At 37.2% G+C, this 12,844-nt stretch overlaps 1 protein-coding gene across 1 annotated transcript; it reads right to left on the reverse strand.

The window, feature by feature from the left end:
* Positions 1–895: 895 nt before the first annotated feature.
* LOC129757429 (complex III assembly factor LYRM7) lies at positions 896–1,721 on the reverse strand. The gene is made up of 4 exons (XM_055754654.1): positions 1,557–1,721; positions 1,344–1,487; positions 1,139–1,220; positions 896–1,077 (listed from the first exon to the last, which is right to left on the reverse strand). Exons 1-4 carry the CDS (start codon positions 1,575–1,577, stop codon positions 971–973), a joined length of 354 nt encoding a protein of 117 aa, XP_055610629.1. The 5' UTR covers positions 1,578–1,721; the 3' UTR covers positions 896–970.
* Between the last annotated feature and the right edge of the window lie 11,123 nt (positions 1,722–12,844).

Here is a 12,844-nt window from a genome sequence, read left to right on the forward strand (position 1 = left end):
GAGATATTTTTGTACTTTTTATACTTCGTAGAGTTTCGTTTTCGGTAGATCGGTAGTGTCGTAACTGATCGTTTTTTCTTCTCAGAAAATGAAACGCGAATCCACTATACTTATTAACATCTCTTAACGAACTGAAGCCTGATTCCAATCGGCATTACTAACTCTCTCAATCTCTCTCTTCAACGTTTATTTTCTCGCTCTTCAAAAACTGTTATAATTACATCTCTCGACTTCCTAACCAAACACACGGACACATTAATATTTAATTGTGAGTATTGAACATACAAGCACTATACTATAACGAGAGAGAATCACGCATTCGAATGATATGGGGTGGACCATAAATCTTGACATACATATTACGGTTCAGATGTTTTATTTTCATTATCCTACCAATATTCTCTACAGGTAGATGATTAAGTGCTGAAAGCACGTTCTTAGTAAATTTTTATGGCCTTCTTCCAGCCACATTGCTGATTAAAAACTTCACTACGATATTTTTTCAGTAAAACATGAGGTCGTCGAACTGGCGCAAGGGAAGTTTGTCAAGTCGAAGTCCCTTGGTAGGTCGTCGGATCATAATTCACTGGAAGATCAACGAGCCGGAAAATTATTGAAATGCTGTGGAAGAGGAGAGCCGTCGAACCGGGAAGCCAATATTTAAAGGTCGGAGGGGTTAGTTGTGCTTGTCTCTTATTTATTCTTTAACAGCAGTGAGGATAGAGTCAAACTGTGAGGAAGTTAGCCAAGTTGCAGAAATGCTGTTGAAAATTTTAGGATAAATTTCATTTTAGCAAAGATTGACTTCCCTTGAAAAAAGGGAAGGTTCACGGAATTCAACGCAGTAGCTTATTGAGTCTCAACATTCAATTTCTCCAACTCAATCGGTATTAAATGATTATTTTAAACTGTCCTTTATTCTCCTCTCAATGTATTTACACGCTAAATGTTGACTAACAAAACGACATGTTTATTTCGCGCCATCTCCACATTTCTTGCTTCTTGGCGGAGGCAGCTTAGCGTTGGGGTCGAAAGGTACATTTACAATTTTGGCTGTATCGGGGGTGAAATTTGCATCTGAAATTTAAAATTATCTTGTTCAATATTGAAACAATACCTTTCAAACTGTTTTGCTTACGATAGACGTTCTCCTCGACCCTTACAGCCTGTACGACCGAGCTTCGCAACTCGATGTCAACTTGTTCGGCAAGAAAAAGTCTCTGAAATGAAAAAAATAGTCGTCAATTGATGTCTACAAGTATCGAATTATTCTGGAAATCTTATAAATTATCCAAACTAATAAGTTTACAAATTTTGATTCGGTGTAAATTCAAATGAATTACCTCTTTGATTGCCTTTGCATCGGTCATATCTTTGCATTTGAGGAATTCTTCTCGAATTTTCTGCCGGGCCGCTTCAAGAGCTCGACAATCCCCTGCAAATACATGGTTCCGGGTGCGTAGAAGTGTTTTGTACCAATGGAGAGCCTGTGTTAGAAGATTAGAATCGAGATTTGAGAAACAAATTTCTAATTCGCACACATGGCCATAAAATACCTCTTTTCTTAAAGCATTCATCTTAAATTATTAGGATAGGACACCTATACAACTTCCAGTTTAAATATACGAAAATTTAGCTGAAATACCGAATCAACTTATGTACGTTCACTTGTTATTTTAAAATTAGTTTGAGTTTTACATCACCCGGCTTGTTTTGATCTGTTTTGATCACCAAGTTTCATGGGCGATGGGCGCGCTCGCGGTCCCGGTATACGATTTCTCGTGTGCTAAACAGAGAGAGAAATAGCCTTCACTCCAATTTCACTCCGATTAACTGTCATTCTTATGGAAATCTGTGTAAGAGTAAAGAGCAGGCCTTATTCTTTTTAGCAGGCCCAATCCCAATCGGGCGGGATTTATACACGGAAAATAAAAAAAAGGTAAAATTTACCTTTTTGCGAGGTGAATTTTTTCCACTCCTCTTTCGAGGTAAATTTTACCTTCACCTAGCAAAAAGGTAAATTTTACCTTTTTTTCAATTTACCTAGCAAAAAGGTAAATTTTACCTTTTTCGCATTCACCTAGCAAAATAGTAAATAATACGTTTTTCCCATTTAAAAGGTAAATGCTGGTTGGTTTGATTGTTTTCTTCAATAAGAATTAAAAAAATACAAAATTCTTTTAAAAATTATATTTATTGGAGATAAATAGGGACTGGTAATTCGGCTTCGCGTTCTTCTGAGTCGCTATGGCCGCTGAATCCACCTGCGTTGCGTACATTCATGGCCTCCTCCGTTCGACTAATCCGGTCAGGTTCGGCTTTTCCGGCTGGAGGATGACGTGGAATACACCTCAAAGCTCTATGGGCCGATCTGAAACAAAATCAATAGTATTATGACGAGAACCAGCAGAACTAAATGATATTTAAGAACACTTACCATTCTATTCCGATTTTCACATATTAGGCACAAAGCAAAACTTGTTCCTAGAATGACAAAACAGCTTAACCTCAATGAACGGGTTCGGCGAATAGTTACTTTTTTTTAGAAGAATTGTACCGTTTTGTTTGGCTCAATCCAGGTCAATTACACCTCGCTACGAGGTAAGTTTTACCTTATTTGGATTTACCTTTTTTTCTAGGTGAATTATACTTTTTTATCGAGCTCAATTCACCTCGCTACGAGGTAAGATTAACCTTTTTTGGATTCACCTTTTTTCTCGGTGAATTGTACCTTTTTTCAAACCTCGATTCAGGTAAATTTTACCTCACTGTGAGGTGAGTTTCACCTCGAAGAGGTAGAAGTTACCTTTTTGGCTTTCACGAGCGTTCACCTTTGCTAACTCGGTAAATTTTACCTTTTTATTATTTTCCGTGTAAACTCACACGCATGATCCACAAACCACAGCTAGATGCCGCTAGTTGTTCATTGGTGCTATTTTTTAAAACAGACTTTTAAGACTGAATGAAATCAATGGGAGACCCTACGAAAGGTCCGTAACAAACCATAGAAAAAAAAAATTCAAGGGGTTGTCTATCATTCACGACTGCGAGTTCGACGTAGAATTAACAGAATGTAATATCGTTAGAAAATTTCTCATTCATTTATTGTTTAGTCAGAAGTGTTGGAAATTTCCTTCTACACGCAGAAAAAGAATGAGGGTTGGTTTCAACAAAACGTTTTGTTATTTTATTTTGTATTTCAAAAGCAGATTATTGGATGATTTTCACGAAAATTTTGATTTTAGATAAAAGAAAAATTTTGTTATTTTTGCACGCTCATTTTTTATTGTATACAATTAAAATTTAGTTTATTTTGAAACCAATATTGCGTTTATTCGATAAGCGGGTTATTGAAAAACGATAAGCCAAAAAAAGAAAAAAAAAAGTGATGAAAAAATTCCAGCATCCGAACAACCAGTCACGGAATACGTGTCAGAGGTCTTGCAATCATCAGAACAGGTGGAATGGCTCAAATATCATAAATTTTTTTCTATTTGAGCATATTCGAACAACAATTCAGCTGGGAAAATGTTCATCAGAGTTTCGGTCCAACAGCTTTTAAGGTAGGTTTAAAATTTAACTAGGCGGAAAACTGCATGCTCAAAACTGGCTGGGAGAATACAATTTGCTGAGCATTTTTTTTTTCTATTGTAGATGCTACGGCCAAATCTACCCTCTCCGGAATCGGAACAACCTGAATAGATAGTCATGGACGTAAACCCGGAACCTGAATCCCTTGTCCTGTTGGGAAATTTAGACATCCATCCGGATAAGGCGTCAGGAACCTAGGAAAGAACATCAGCGGGCGGGAGGACATTATTCCGGCAAAGGCGAAGCTTACCATCGTCCTACTCATTGTAATGGAAAACTAGCTGTCGGAGATGATGGTGTACTGCAGCAGTACTCGGAAGCGGAGGGGTTTATGGAAGCGAGTAGGGCCCTTTATCCAGCTTCCAGGAAGCACAGCATGCCTTTTTCGACCTGATCAACGGAATCTGTTCCAAATTCCAGCTGGAGTGGAATTGATTTATGTTCCAATTGTGTTTTAAAAGGGAAATTTCATTATGGTACTTTGAATAAAGAAAATAATGAATAGATGTGTTCTTGATCCAAACATTCTTCAAATCAACATAAAATGAATTTAAATAAAAAAAAATATTTTCAGCACTAAGTTTTGTTATTTTGGAACGCTCAATAATTTATGTTTCCAAAAAAATATATTTTATAATTCTCAATCCAATTTTATTTTATTGTTTTGACAGATATTCTGATTCATTTTAAAAAAAGGTGTATTTTAGTTTCGATCAAACGATAACTTTAATTCGAATCGACGTTTTTTGTCAGTGTTATCAAAAATACATTTGTGCTTTTTCCCAACCAAAATTTTTATTATTTTTGGCCGAAATCTTATTGTTTTTAAAATATATTTTTCTGCGTGTAAGGACCGATTTTAAATTGATTTGTTATGAAAAATGAAACATCTGGGCTTGAAGCATCATAATATTTTATTGATCACAAAAACTTTTATTAGTACACTGCCAAAAAGTAAATTTAAAAACAAATCAAATTATCAACAATTATCACTACCTCAAAGAGAATGATTTTTATAACGACCTGGCTGATCTGAGACTTCCAGTTTTTATTCCACAGTCAAGATTCAGTTTAACAAATTATATTTAGCTCCAATTCATAAACTTAAATAATAAATCCATATCTAAAAATAATTCCGAACATTATTATGGAATTGTTTTTTAATAATTTCAAATTTAAAGCAGCCTCAATTAACATTTTAAAAATCATTTTTCTATTTAAATTTCATTCAAAATTGGTAATGCGCCAAATGTAAAAAAAAATCGAGTTGTTAGCTAAGTGAAAGACCTACTGACAAGCGTGTTGAATTAAAAAGTAGGTCTCCTAACGTTGCCGGAGCCGGATGGTTGAATGAGTAAGTATTGAGGAAATAAAATAATATTTTTGCTGGGTAATAGAGCTGTCATACTTAAAACGCGATTTACTGAAAACCTTTTTGGCGCATCCGCTCTTATATAAAATTAATACCAATGTATTCCTATAGCTATCTCTGTTTATATCCAATTGTATGTAATCCCGATATTTGAATGAAAAACTCACTAGGCACTAAAAACTACACTAGGCTTGATAAATGATGTTGATGAGAGAGAGCTCCTACACACAAAACTTTCGAGGCTCCACTTAGCAAAAATGAGCAGTTACTTTCAGTTAGCAAATTTTTTTTTTTACTGTTGAGTTAGCACTTTCCCAAATTGTCATGACTTTTGCTCAATTTTCGTAAAAATAACCAATTTACTACTAATTTTAGCATTTGAAGTAGCATGGACTCAAACTTTTAGCCTGTGCTCAAACCGCGTTCTTTATGTGCTCAAATTTTAGAAAGGCGACACAGGCGGGAACCTGTCAGATTGTTCTTGTTTTTATTTTGCACCGCGCGCGGGTAAAAAGATTTTTGTTTCGCTCCTCTGTTTTTCGTCGTTTGATTTCAATTTGAATTTGGTAAGTAGAACATAGTAGTTAAAAGGAGAAAAAAAGGCAGAGAAAATTTAGCTTGCCGATCCTCAAATCGGCATCGACTAACCAGGTTTCCGAACTTTTCCAGTATCAACAGCAGCTCGTGTTAAGGAATGCTGCAGAAGTAGCCGCATTCTCCCTCCAGCGGAACGGTTACCGCTTCGGTAATCAGTGGAAAAATTACGGAATCCCAACGCTGCCATACCGGTACACGATAACGAGAAAGGAGAAGAAAAGTGTGAAGCGCAAAACCGAACCCGGAAGCAGCAGTAGTGGTTCCACCGGGTGGTGTGGTTTACCTGTTTGGTGGTCAGTGTTTCTAACTATCAGCTAACAAAAAAAAAATAGACTGTCTACCTATTATAGTTTTATTTCTATTCTAGATTCTAATATGAAATGCACTAAATTAAATTATTTCTGTTTTTCAGATTTAATTGGTGAAGATGTATAGTAAATGCTTCAAGAACACGATGATGGAATACACTTTTCGAAACTCGCGAAGTGATGCGAACAAAAATAAAAAAGAAGAAAAAAAAAAATCAAACCTCATTTTTTAATATTTGAAAACCTTTCCATTGAAAATAATTTAATTTTGGATTTTACTCAAATTATAGCAAACGTTAGAAATATAAATTTTGCTAAAATGTTATCAAACAAAGGTTTTTGTTTGCTTGAAAATTAGTAAACATTCAGTCAGGACACATTTTGCTATTTTGCTAAAATTTTAGTAAAAAAAAATTGCTAAAATGATTGCTAAGATTTTAGCTGGTCAAATTTGAGCAAAATTTTGCTAATTTTCGGCCTCGAAAATTTTGTGTGTAGGGTGATGCAGATTACAGATACATTTGAACAGAAGCATCTGAAAACGATTACAGATTCTCTTAGATACATCAGACTTCATGTGAAATCTTTTAAATCGCGTTCTAAATCTGAACAATGGGCTTTCCAACCACTTTTTGATGTTGAGTGGCCATGACTAGCATTATTAGATTTAACCATTTTACCTAAAAAAGAAAAACTATGTTACAACAAAATAAGATAAGTTGACACATTTTACCATCAGATATGATGACTGCGGAAAACCTGACGCGTAGTTGATGCGGAGCTGCAGCTGCCGTTGATTTTGTTGCTTCAGATTGGTGTAAAAAAACTCGAAGAGCAGAGAAAAGCTACATAGCAGAACGATCATAGTGAACCTGGATAGTAATAAAATGAAATAAAAATAACGACATAAAAATTATAAATTTACAAATTGAATGATAAATTCCTGGGACATAACTTTAATTCCAATATGTTTACAGAACCATTCTCAGTTTTCTAATCATAATAACAGATTACAGTAAATTTATCATAGTTCAGAACCGTCAATTTTAAATTTGGACTCAAAAGTATACAAACGGTACTAGATTCCATCTGATTTCTGATTGTTTATTTATATTCAAAGAGCTGATTTCAAGAAACTCTAAGCTGAATGAAACTCCGATTTCGAAGTAGTCGATGATTCCTTGGAATTCAGCCACAGTATTTTAACAACCCAAATACTAATATTAATGTTTTTTTTTTTAATTTAATTAGAGAGACTTTTCCAGTTAATTCGTCTCTGATCAGTAAATAAATCAAATAATGAATAACGAAACTCACTGAGGATGCAAGCAAGTAGCTAGTGAAATACTAGTATTTGGGTTTTTCAAATACTGTGACTGAATTCAAAGGAATCATCGACTACTTTGAAATCATGATTGTTCATATTTAATTCTGGGGTGAAATTATGAATCCTATTCGATTCGAGTTACCCGTTTCGAGTTGAACTCGAATCGAATTAGAATCAGTATTACGAACCTCGTTCGAGTTCTAAATTTTAATGTACTAGATTTCGAGTAAATCGGGTAGTAGATCATCTCGAAACTTTCCATTCGAATCGAGATCTGTAATGCCAAAGTTGCTCGAATCGAACGAAACTCGATTGTTTCGAGTTCCATAATCCCGCCCCTGATCTCTGAAATTCCTATATTGGATTCAAATCAAATACGAAACATTAGAGAGATATAAGAATAAAATTTAGAAATAGAATTCAAATTTAGGATTAAGATAGAGAACTGTTTTGGTTATATATAGTAAAAATTTTTACATACCCCTGCAGCATTAATCCCAGAGCAAGTGTTCGAAATTGTTTTAGAGTTTTGCTGCCATCATCTTTTTGTATCAATGAAGGTGCTTCTGGCAAAGTCGATCAAGCAACGCAACGTCGGAAGCTTACCTTGAAAAAAATTGAACATAAATAGCAAAAAAGATTTTAAAATTTACAAATTTAATACCAGAAGGTGGACTACGCGATAGTCTTCGGAACCATTGAAGCTTATTCCGGGGACTCTTGAACCACTGACCACCTTGAATGGTAAGAGCTTTTTTACCCGACTCTGCTGATCCGGCGAAATGCAACCTTGAAAAACAAAAACAAACTATAGTATACAAATATGATTGAATAATACAAATTTACAACTTTACCGTCAACAGATGGTAACTTCGGGAGAATGAACAAAACCATTTTATCCGCACTTTTTCACGGAATTCCTAACGTTCGGGTTTTCCGTAAAGGCATTGCTTTTTCTTCTGTCCGATTCTCCTGATTTCGTAGCCCGTGGTGCTCCTTTTGAAGAAAAAACAAAATATGTAAGGAAAATTGCGAAACTTTACCTGTTTCAATGCCTAGAGATTACTTCGGAAGAATATTTAGGGGCCATCGGAGGTTCCTTTTGGTGCGATCCAGGAAGTCGTGTGTTCTGCTCACTTGAACAAAACCAAAACACAATTTGAACGATGTTTTTCTTCCGCCAAGTATGTTTACTGCTGTGACTCTTGATGATGTGGTGCTGGTTGTTCCGGCGGAGTGTTCACCTTGTTTCCGCTGGAACTGCTCCGATTTTTGTCCGGTCGGATGATGGAGTTTGTCGAGCTGTACGGGGTTAAGAAATAAATAAATTATTTGCTGAAAACAGTTTTTTTTCACTTACCTTTATCGCTCTCTTTGTTGTCGGCCTCGGTGTGAAAATCTTTCAGTGCTGTCAAGGTTTTTCCGGTCCAATTCCCGGAGTTTTCCGGAATCGTTAGTTTTTCTTTTTTAAGCTGATGCGCAGAACTCTTTCAGTCATTCAAGACACTACACGAAAATGCATGAATACACATGAATGCAAAATATAAATTCTATGTTAAAATAAACATTTGAAAATTAATGGATTTTCTAATACATTTGATTAGGATTATTAGGCTCATGGTATTCATTAGATTTTCCTATACTTTTTAGTATGTTTTTCATCAACAAAATACACTTGCAGAATTTATTGAATTTTCCAATAACTTGTACAGGATAAATCATTACTTTGTAATTGAGCGATAAACTTTAAAAATTATTGAAATGACCCAGTAGATTTTATTTCCAGATTTGGTTCAGTGCAGTCTCACATCAGGCGAATTGTCCATTTTTTTTTTTTTTTTGTAAATCCTTTATTTGAAACGGCTCATACCTTAAGGCTTTAAGGAGCCAAACTCGTTTTTTTTTTAACAATTTATTTCTTAGCTTAACACTTTGATTTTTGAGGAAAAGAGAGATAGAAAGGGAAACATGAAAATAAAAAGATTCATAGGCGAAGATCGATAGCTTTAAGGAAAAGATATATTTCGAACATGTAGTCCAAGTCAAGCATAGCCAGCACATCTCTCACCGGAACGTTGGGTGGCATTCCTCGGGCCCGAAGGGAGTCTATAAAATTCGTTCTGGCGATAAGGTGGACCTCACACGACCAAACAATATGCTCGATGTCATGGTAACCTTGGCCGCAACCACACAAATTGCTGCTAGCAATGTCAAAACGATAGAGTACCGCATCTAAGGAACAATGATTGGACATGAGACGGGAAAATATACGAATAAAATCCCGACTCAGGTCCAATCTATTAAACCAGGGTTTAAGGCTTACCTTTGGGATAATCGAGTGGAGCCACCGACCATCCTCATCCTCGTCCCATTTGCGCTGCCAGTTGACAAGAGAGTTTCTTCGAACCAAAAAGTAAAATTCGTTGAAGACGATTTCACGTGGATACGTGTCGCCTTCCATCGCTCCCACCTTTGCCAGAGAGTCTGCCTTCTCATTACCCTGTATCGAGCAATGAGAGGGAACCCAAACAAAGGTGATGATAAAGCGACATCTTGTAAGAGCACTCAATATATCCCGTATCTTCTCGAGGAAGTACGGCGAGTGCTTTCCCGGTTTTATCGAGCGCATTGCTTCAACAGAGCTCAGACTATCCGTTACAATAAAGTAGTGCCCAACTGGCCTTGAAGCGATACTGTCCAAAGCCCAATGAATTGCTGCTAACTCTGCTATGTATACAGAGCATGGTGACTCAAGGCTGTAAGAGGCGCTAGATATTTCGTTGAACACTCCAAATCCTGTTGATTCCTCTATAAGTGATCCATCAGTAAAGAACATTTTATCAGGATCGACGTGTCTATATTTAGCTTCGAAAATTCTTGGAATCAGAAGTGGACGATGTGGATCCGGGATTCCACGAATTTCCTGCTGCATAGACAAATCAAACTGGACAGAAGAATCATCGTAGTCTAGGCTACAAACACGAGCTGGAGAATACGAAGAAGGGTTTACCTGCATTGACATGAGGACATGGTATATAGACATAAATCTGGTATGAAAATTTTGCTCAAGAAGCTTTTCAAAATTTACAATCACCAATGGGTTCATGACCTCACACCTGATGAGGAACCGGAGTGATAATAAATTGAATCGATCTTTTAGTGGGAGTATTCCTGCCAAAACTTCGAGACTCATGTTATGCGTTGTTGGCATACTGCCCAAAGCGATGCGAAGACAACGGTATTGGATACGCTCGAGTTTGATGAGGTGAGATTTGGCAGCTGACTGGAAACAGAAGCTACCATATTCCATCACTGAGAGAATGGTTGTTCGATACAATTTTAAAAGATCTTCTGGATGGGCTCCCCACCAGGTGCCAGTGATTGATCGAAGAAAATTGATTCTTTGTTGGCATTTTCCTTTCAGATACTCAATATGGGCCCTCCAGGTACACTTGGAATCAAACCAAACCCCAAGATACTTAAAACACCTCGATTGAGTGATCGTTCTGCCCAGGAGTTGAAGCTTAGGTTGAGCTGGTCTATGTTTCTTAGAGAAAACAACCATCTCCGTTTTCTGAGGGGAAAACTCAATCCCAAGCCTCAAAGCCCAGGAAGACAATCTGTCTAAAGTATCTTGTAAAGGTCTGTGCAGATGAGACTCAGTAGATCCTGTGACAGACACCACGCCGTCATCTGCAAGTTGTCTTAGAGTGCAGCCTTCAGAGATACAACTGTCGATGTCACTTACGTAAAAGTTATACAAAAGTGGGCTCAAACATGAACCTTGTGGGAGGCCCATGTAAGAGGTTCTTCTAACTGCAATATCTCCGTGAGCAAAGTTCAAATGTTTCTCACAAAGCAAGCTGTATAAGATGTTGTTCAATAGAGGAGGCAGACCTCTGGAATGCAACTTGTCTGACAACACCTCTATTGAGACTGCATCAAAAGCTCCCTTTATGTCTAGAAACACTGAAGCCATTTGCTCACGTTTTGCGTACGCCATTTGTATCTCTGAAGACAGCAAAGCAAGACAATCGTTTGTCCCTTTGCCCCTTCGAAACCCAAATTGAGTATCTGAAAGGAGACCATTTGCTTCTACCCATTTATCCAAACGAAACAAAATCATTTTCTCCATCAATTTGCGTATACAAGACAACATCGCTATTGGACGGTACGAATTCGCATCGGACGCTGGTTTTCCAGGCTTTTGGATAGCGATAACTCTCACTTGTCTCCATTCTTGGGGAACAATGTTGTTTTCCAAAAATTGATTAAATAAATTCAACAAGCGAAATTTGGCGGCGTCCGGAAGGTTTTTCAACAAGTTGAATTTGATTTCATCAATTCCCGGAGCTGAATTGTTACAAGAGAGGAGGGCAAGTGAAAATTCGACCATCGAAAAGCTGGAATCCAGACCACACCTATCTGGAGGCACATTCCGGATTATTTTTTGTACAGGTGTAGAATCTGGGCAGACTTTCCGTGCGAAGTTGGATATCCATCTATGTGTATATTCTTCACTTTCATTTGTAGATGATCGATTGCGCATGCTTCGTGCCACTTTCCATAAGGTACTCAAGGAAGTTTCCCGTGATAAATCGCCCACAAAATTCCGCCAATACGCCTTCTTTTTCCCTTTGATTAATTTTTTGAACTGATTTTCAAGGGTAACATAAGCATCAAAAAGGACGAGAGTTCCATATTTCCGAAAATCTTTGAATGCTTTTGATTTGTCCTTATAAAGCTTGGAACACTGCTGGTCCCACCATGGGTTTGGAGGCCTACGAGGAACTGATGAATCTGGGATGGGTTTTGTTTGTGCGCAAAGTGCACTTTCATGTATCAAACGTGAAAGAAAGTGGTACTCCTCTAAAGGAGGCAAAACATTCATAGAATCGATGGCTGTTGTTATTTCGTCCGAGTACTTTTTCCAGTCGATGTGTCTTGTAAGGTCATATGTCATATTCGTAGAATTCGAAGAGCTGACCCCATTGGTGATTGTAATTTTGATAGGCAAATGATCACTACCATTGGGATCAGGGATTACCTTCCACTGGCAATCCAATGATAGTGAATTTGAGCAGAGTGAGAGGTCAATTGCGCTTTGTCTTGCAGGAGGTTTAGGTACCCGTGTTTTTTCACCCGTGTTCAAAATTGTTAAATTGAAACTGTCACAAATGTCATAAATAAGAGTAGAACGACAATCGTCTGTTTGTTCTCCCCAGACAGTTCCATGTGAATTGAAGTCACCCAGGATCAACCTTGGCTCAGGAAGCACTGAGCACAGGTCCTCTAGGTGATTTCGATCCACTGCAACTCTATGAGGCCAGTACAAACTGACAACGCATAAGTCCTTACCTCTTATAGTTATATGACATGCAACAGCTTCAATTCCTCCTGATAAAGGGAGGTGGATTCTATAAAAGGAGTGGCGCTTATTGATCCCCAAAAGCACCCCTCCATAAGAATCGTTGCGATCCAGACGGATAATGTTAAAATCGTGGAATGAGATGTTTGATTGAGAAGAAAGCCATGTTTCAGAAAGGGCAAAAATGTCGCAACTAGTTTCATGAAGAAGAAATTTGAACGGATCCATTTTAGGAATGAGACTACGACAATTCCACTGTAAAACAGTGATATCTCCGACCT

Source organism: Uranotaenia lowii, chromosome 3 (assembly GCF_029784155.1).
Source record: "Uranotaenia lowii strain MFRU-FL chromosome 3, ASM2978415v1, whole genome shotgun sequence".
Taxonomy (NCBI): Eukaryota; Metazoa; Arthropoda; class Insecta; order Diptera; family Culicidae; genus Uranotaenia; species Uranotaenia lowii.

What these genes read in the sequence shown, in the direction of transcription:
- LOC129757429 (XM_055754654.1), bottom strand. Translation starts at nt 1,577, where the DNA reads ATGAATGCTTTAAGAAAAGAG. An exon ending in TGAATGCTTTAAGAAAAGAG is followed by an intron (nt 1,488 to 1,556) that starts GTATTTTATGGC and finishes CTTCTAACACAG; the next exon opens with GCTCTCCATTGGTACAAAAC. An exon ending in ATGCAAAGGCAATCAAAGAG is followed by an intron (nt 1,221 to 1,343) that starts GTAATTCATTTG and finishes TTTTCATTTCAG; the next exon opens with AGACTTTTTCTTGCCGAACA.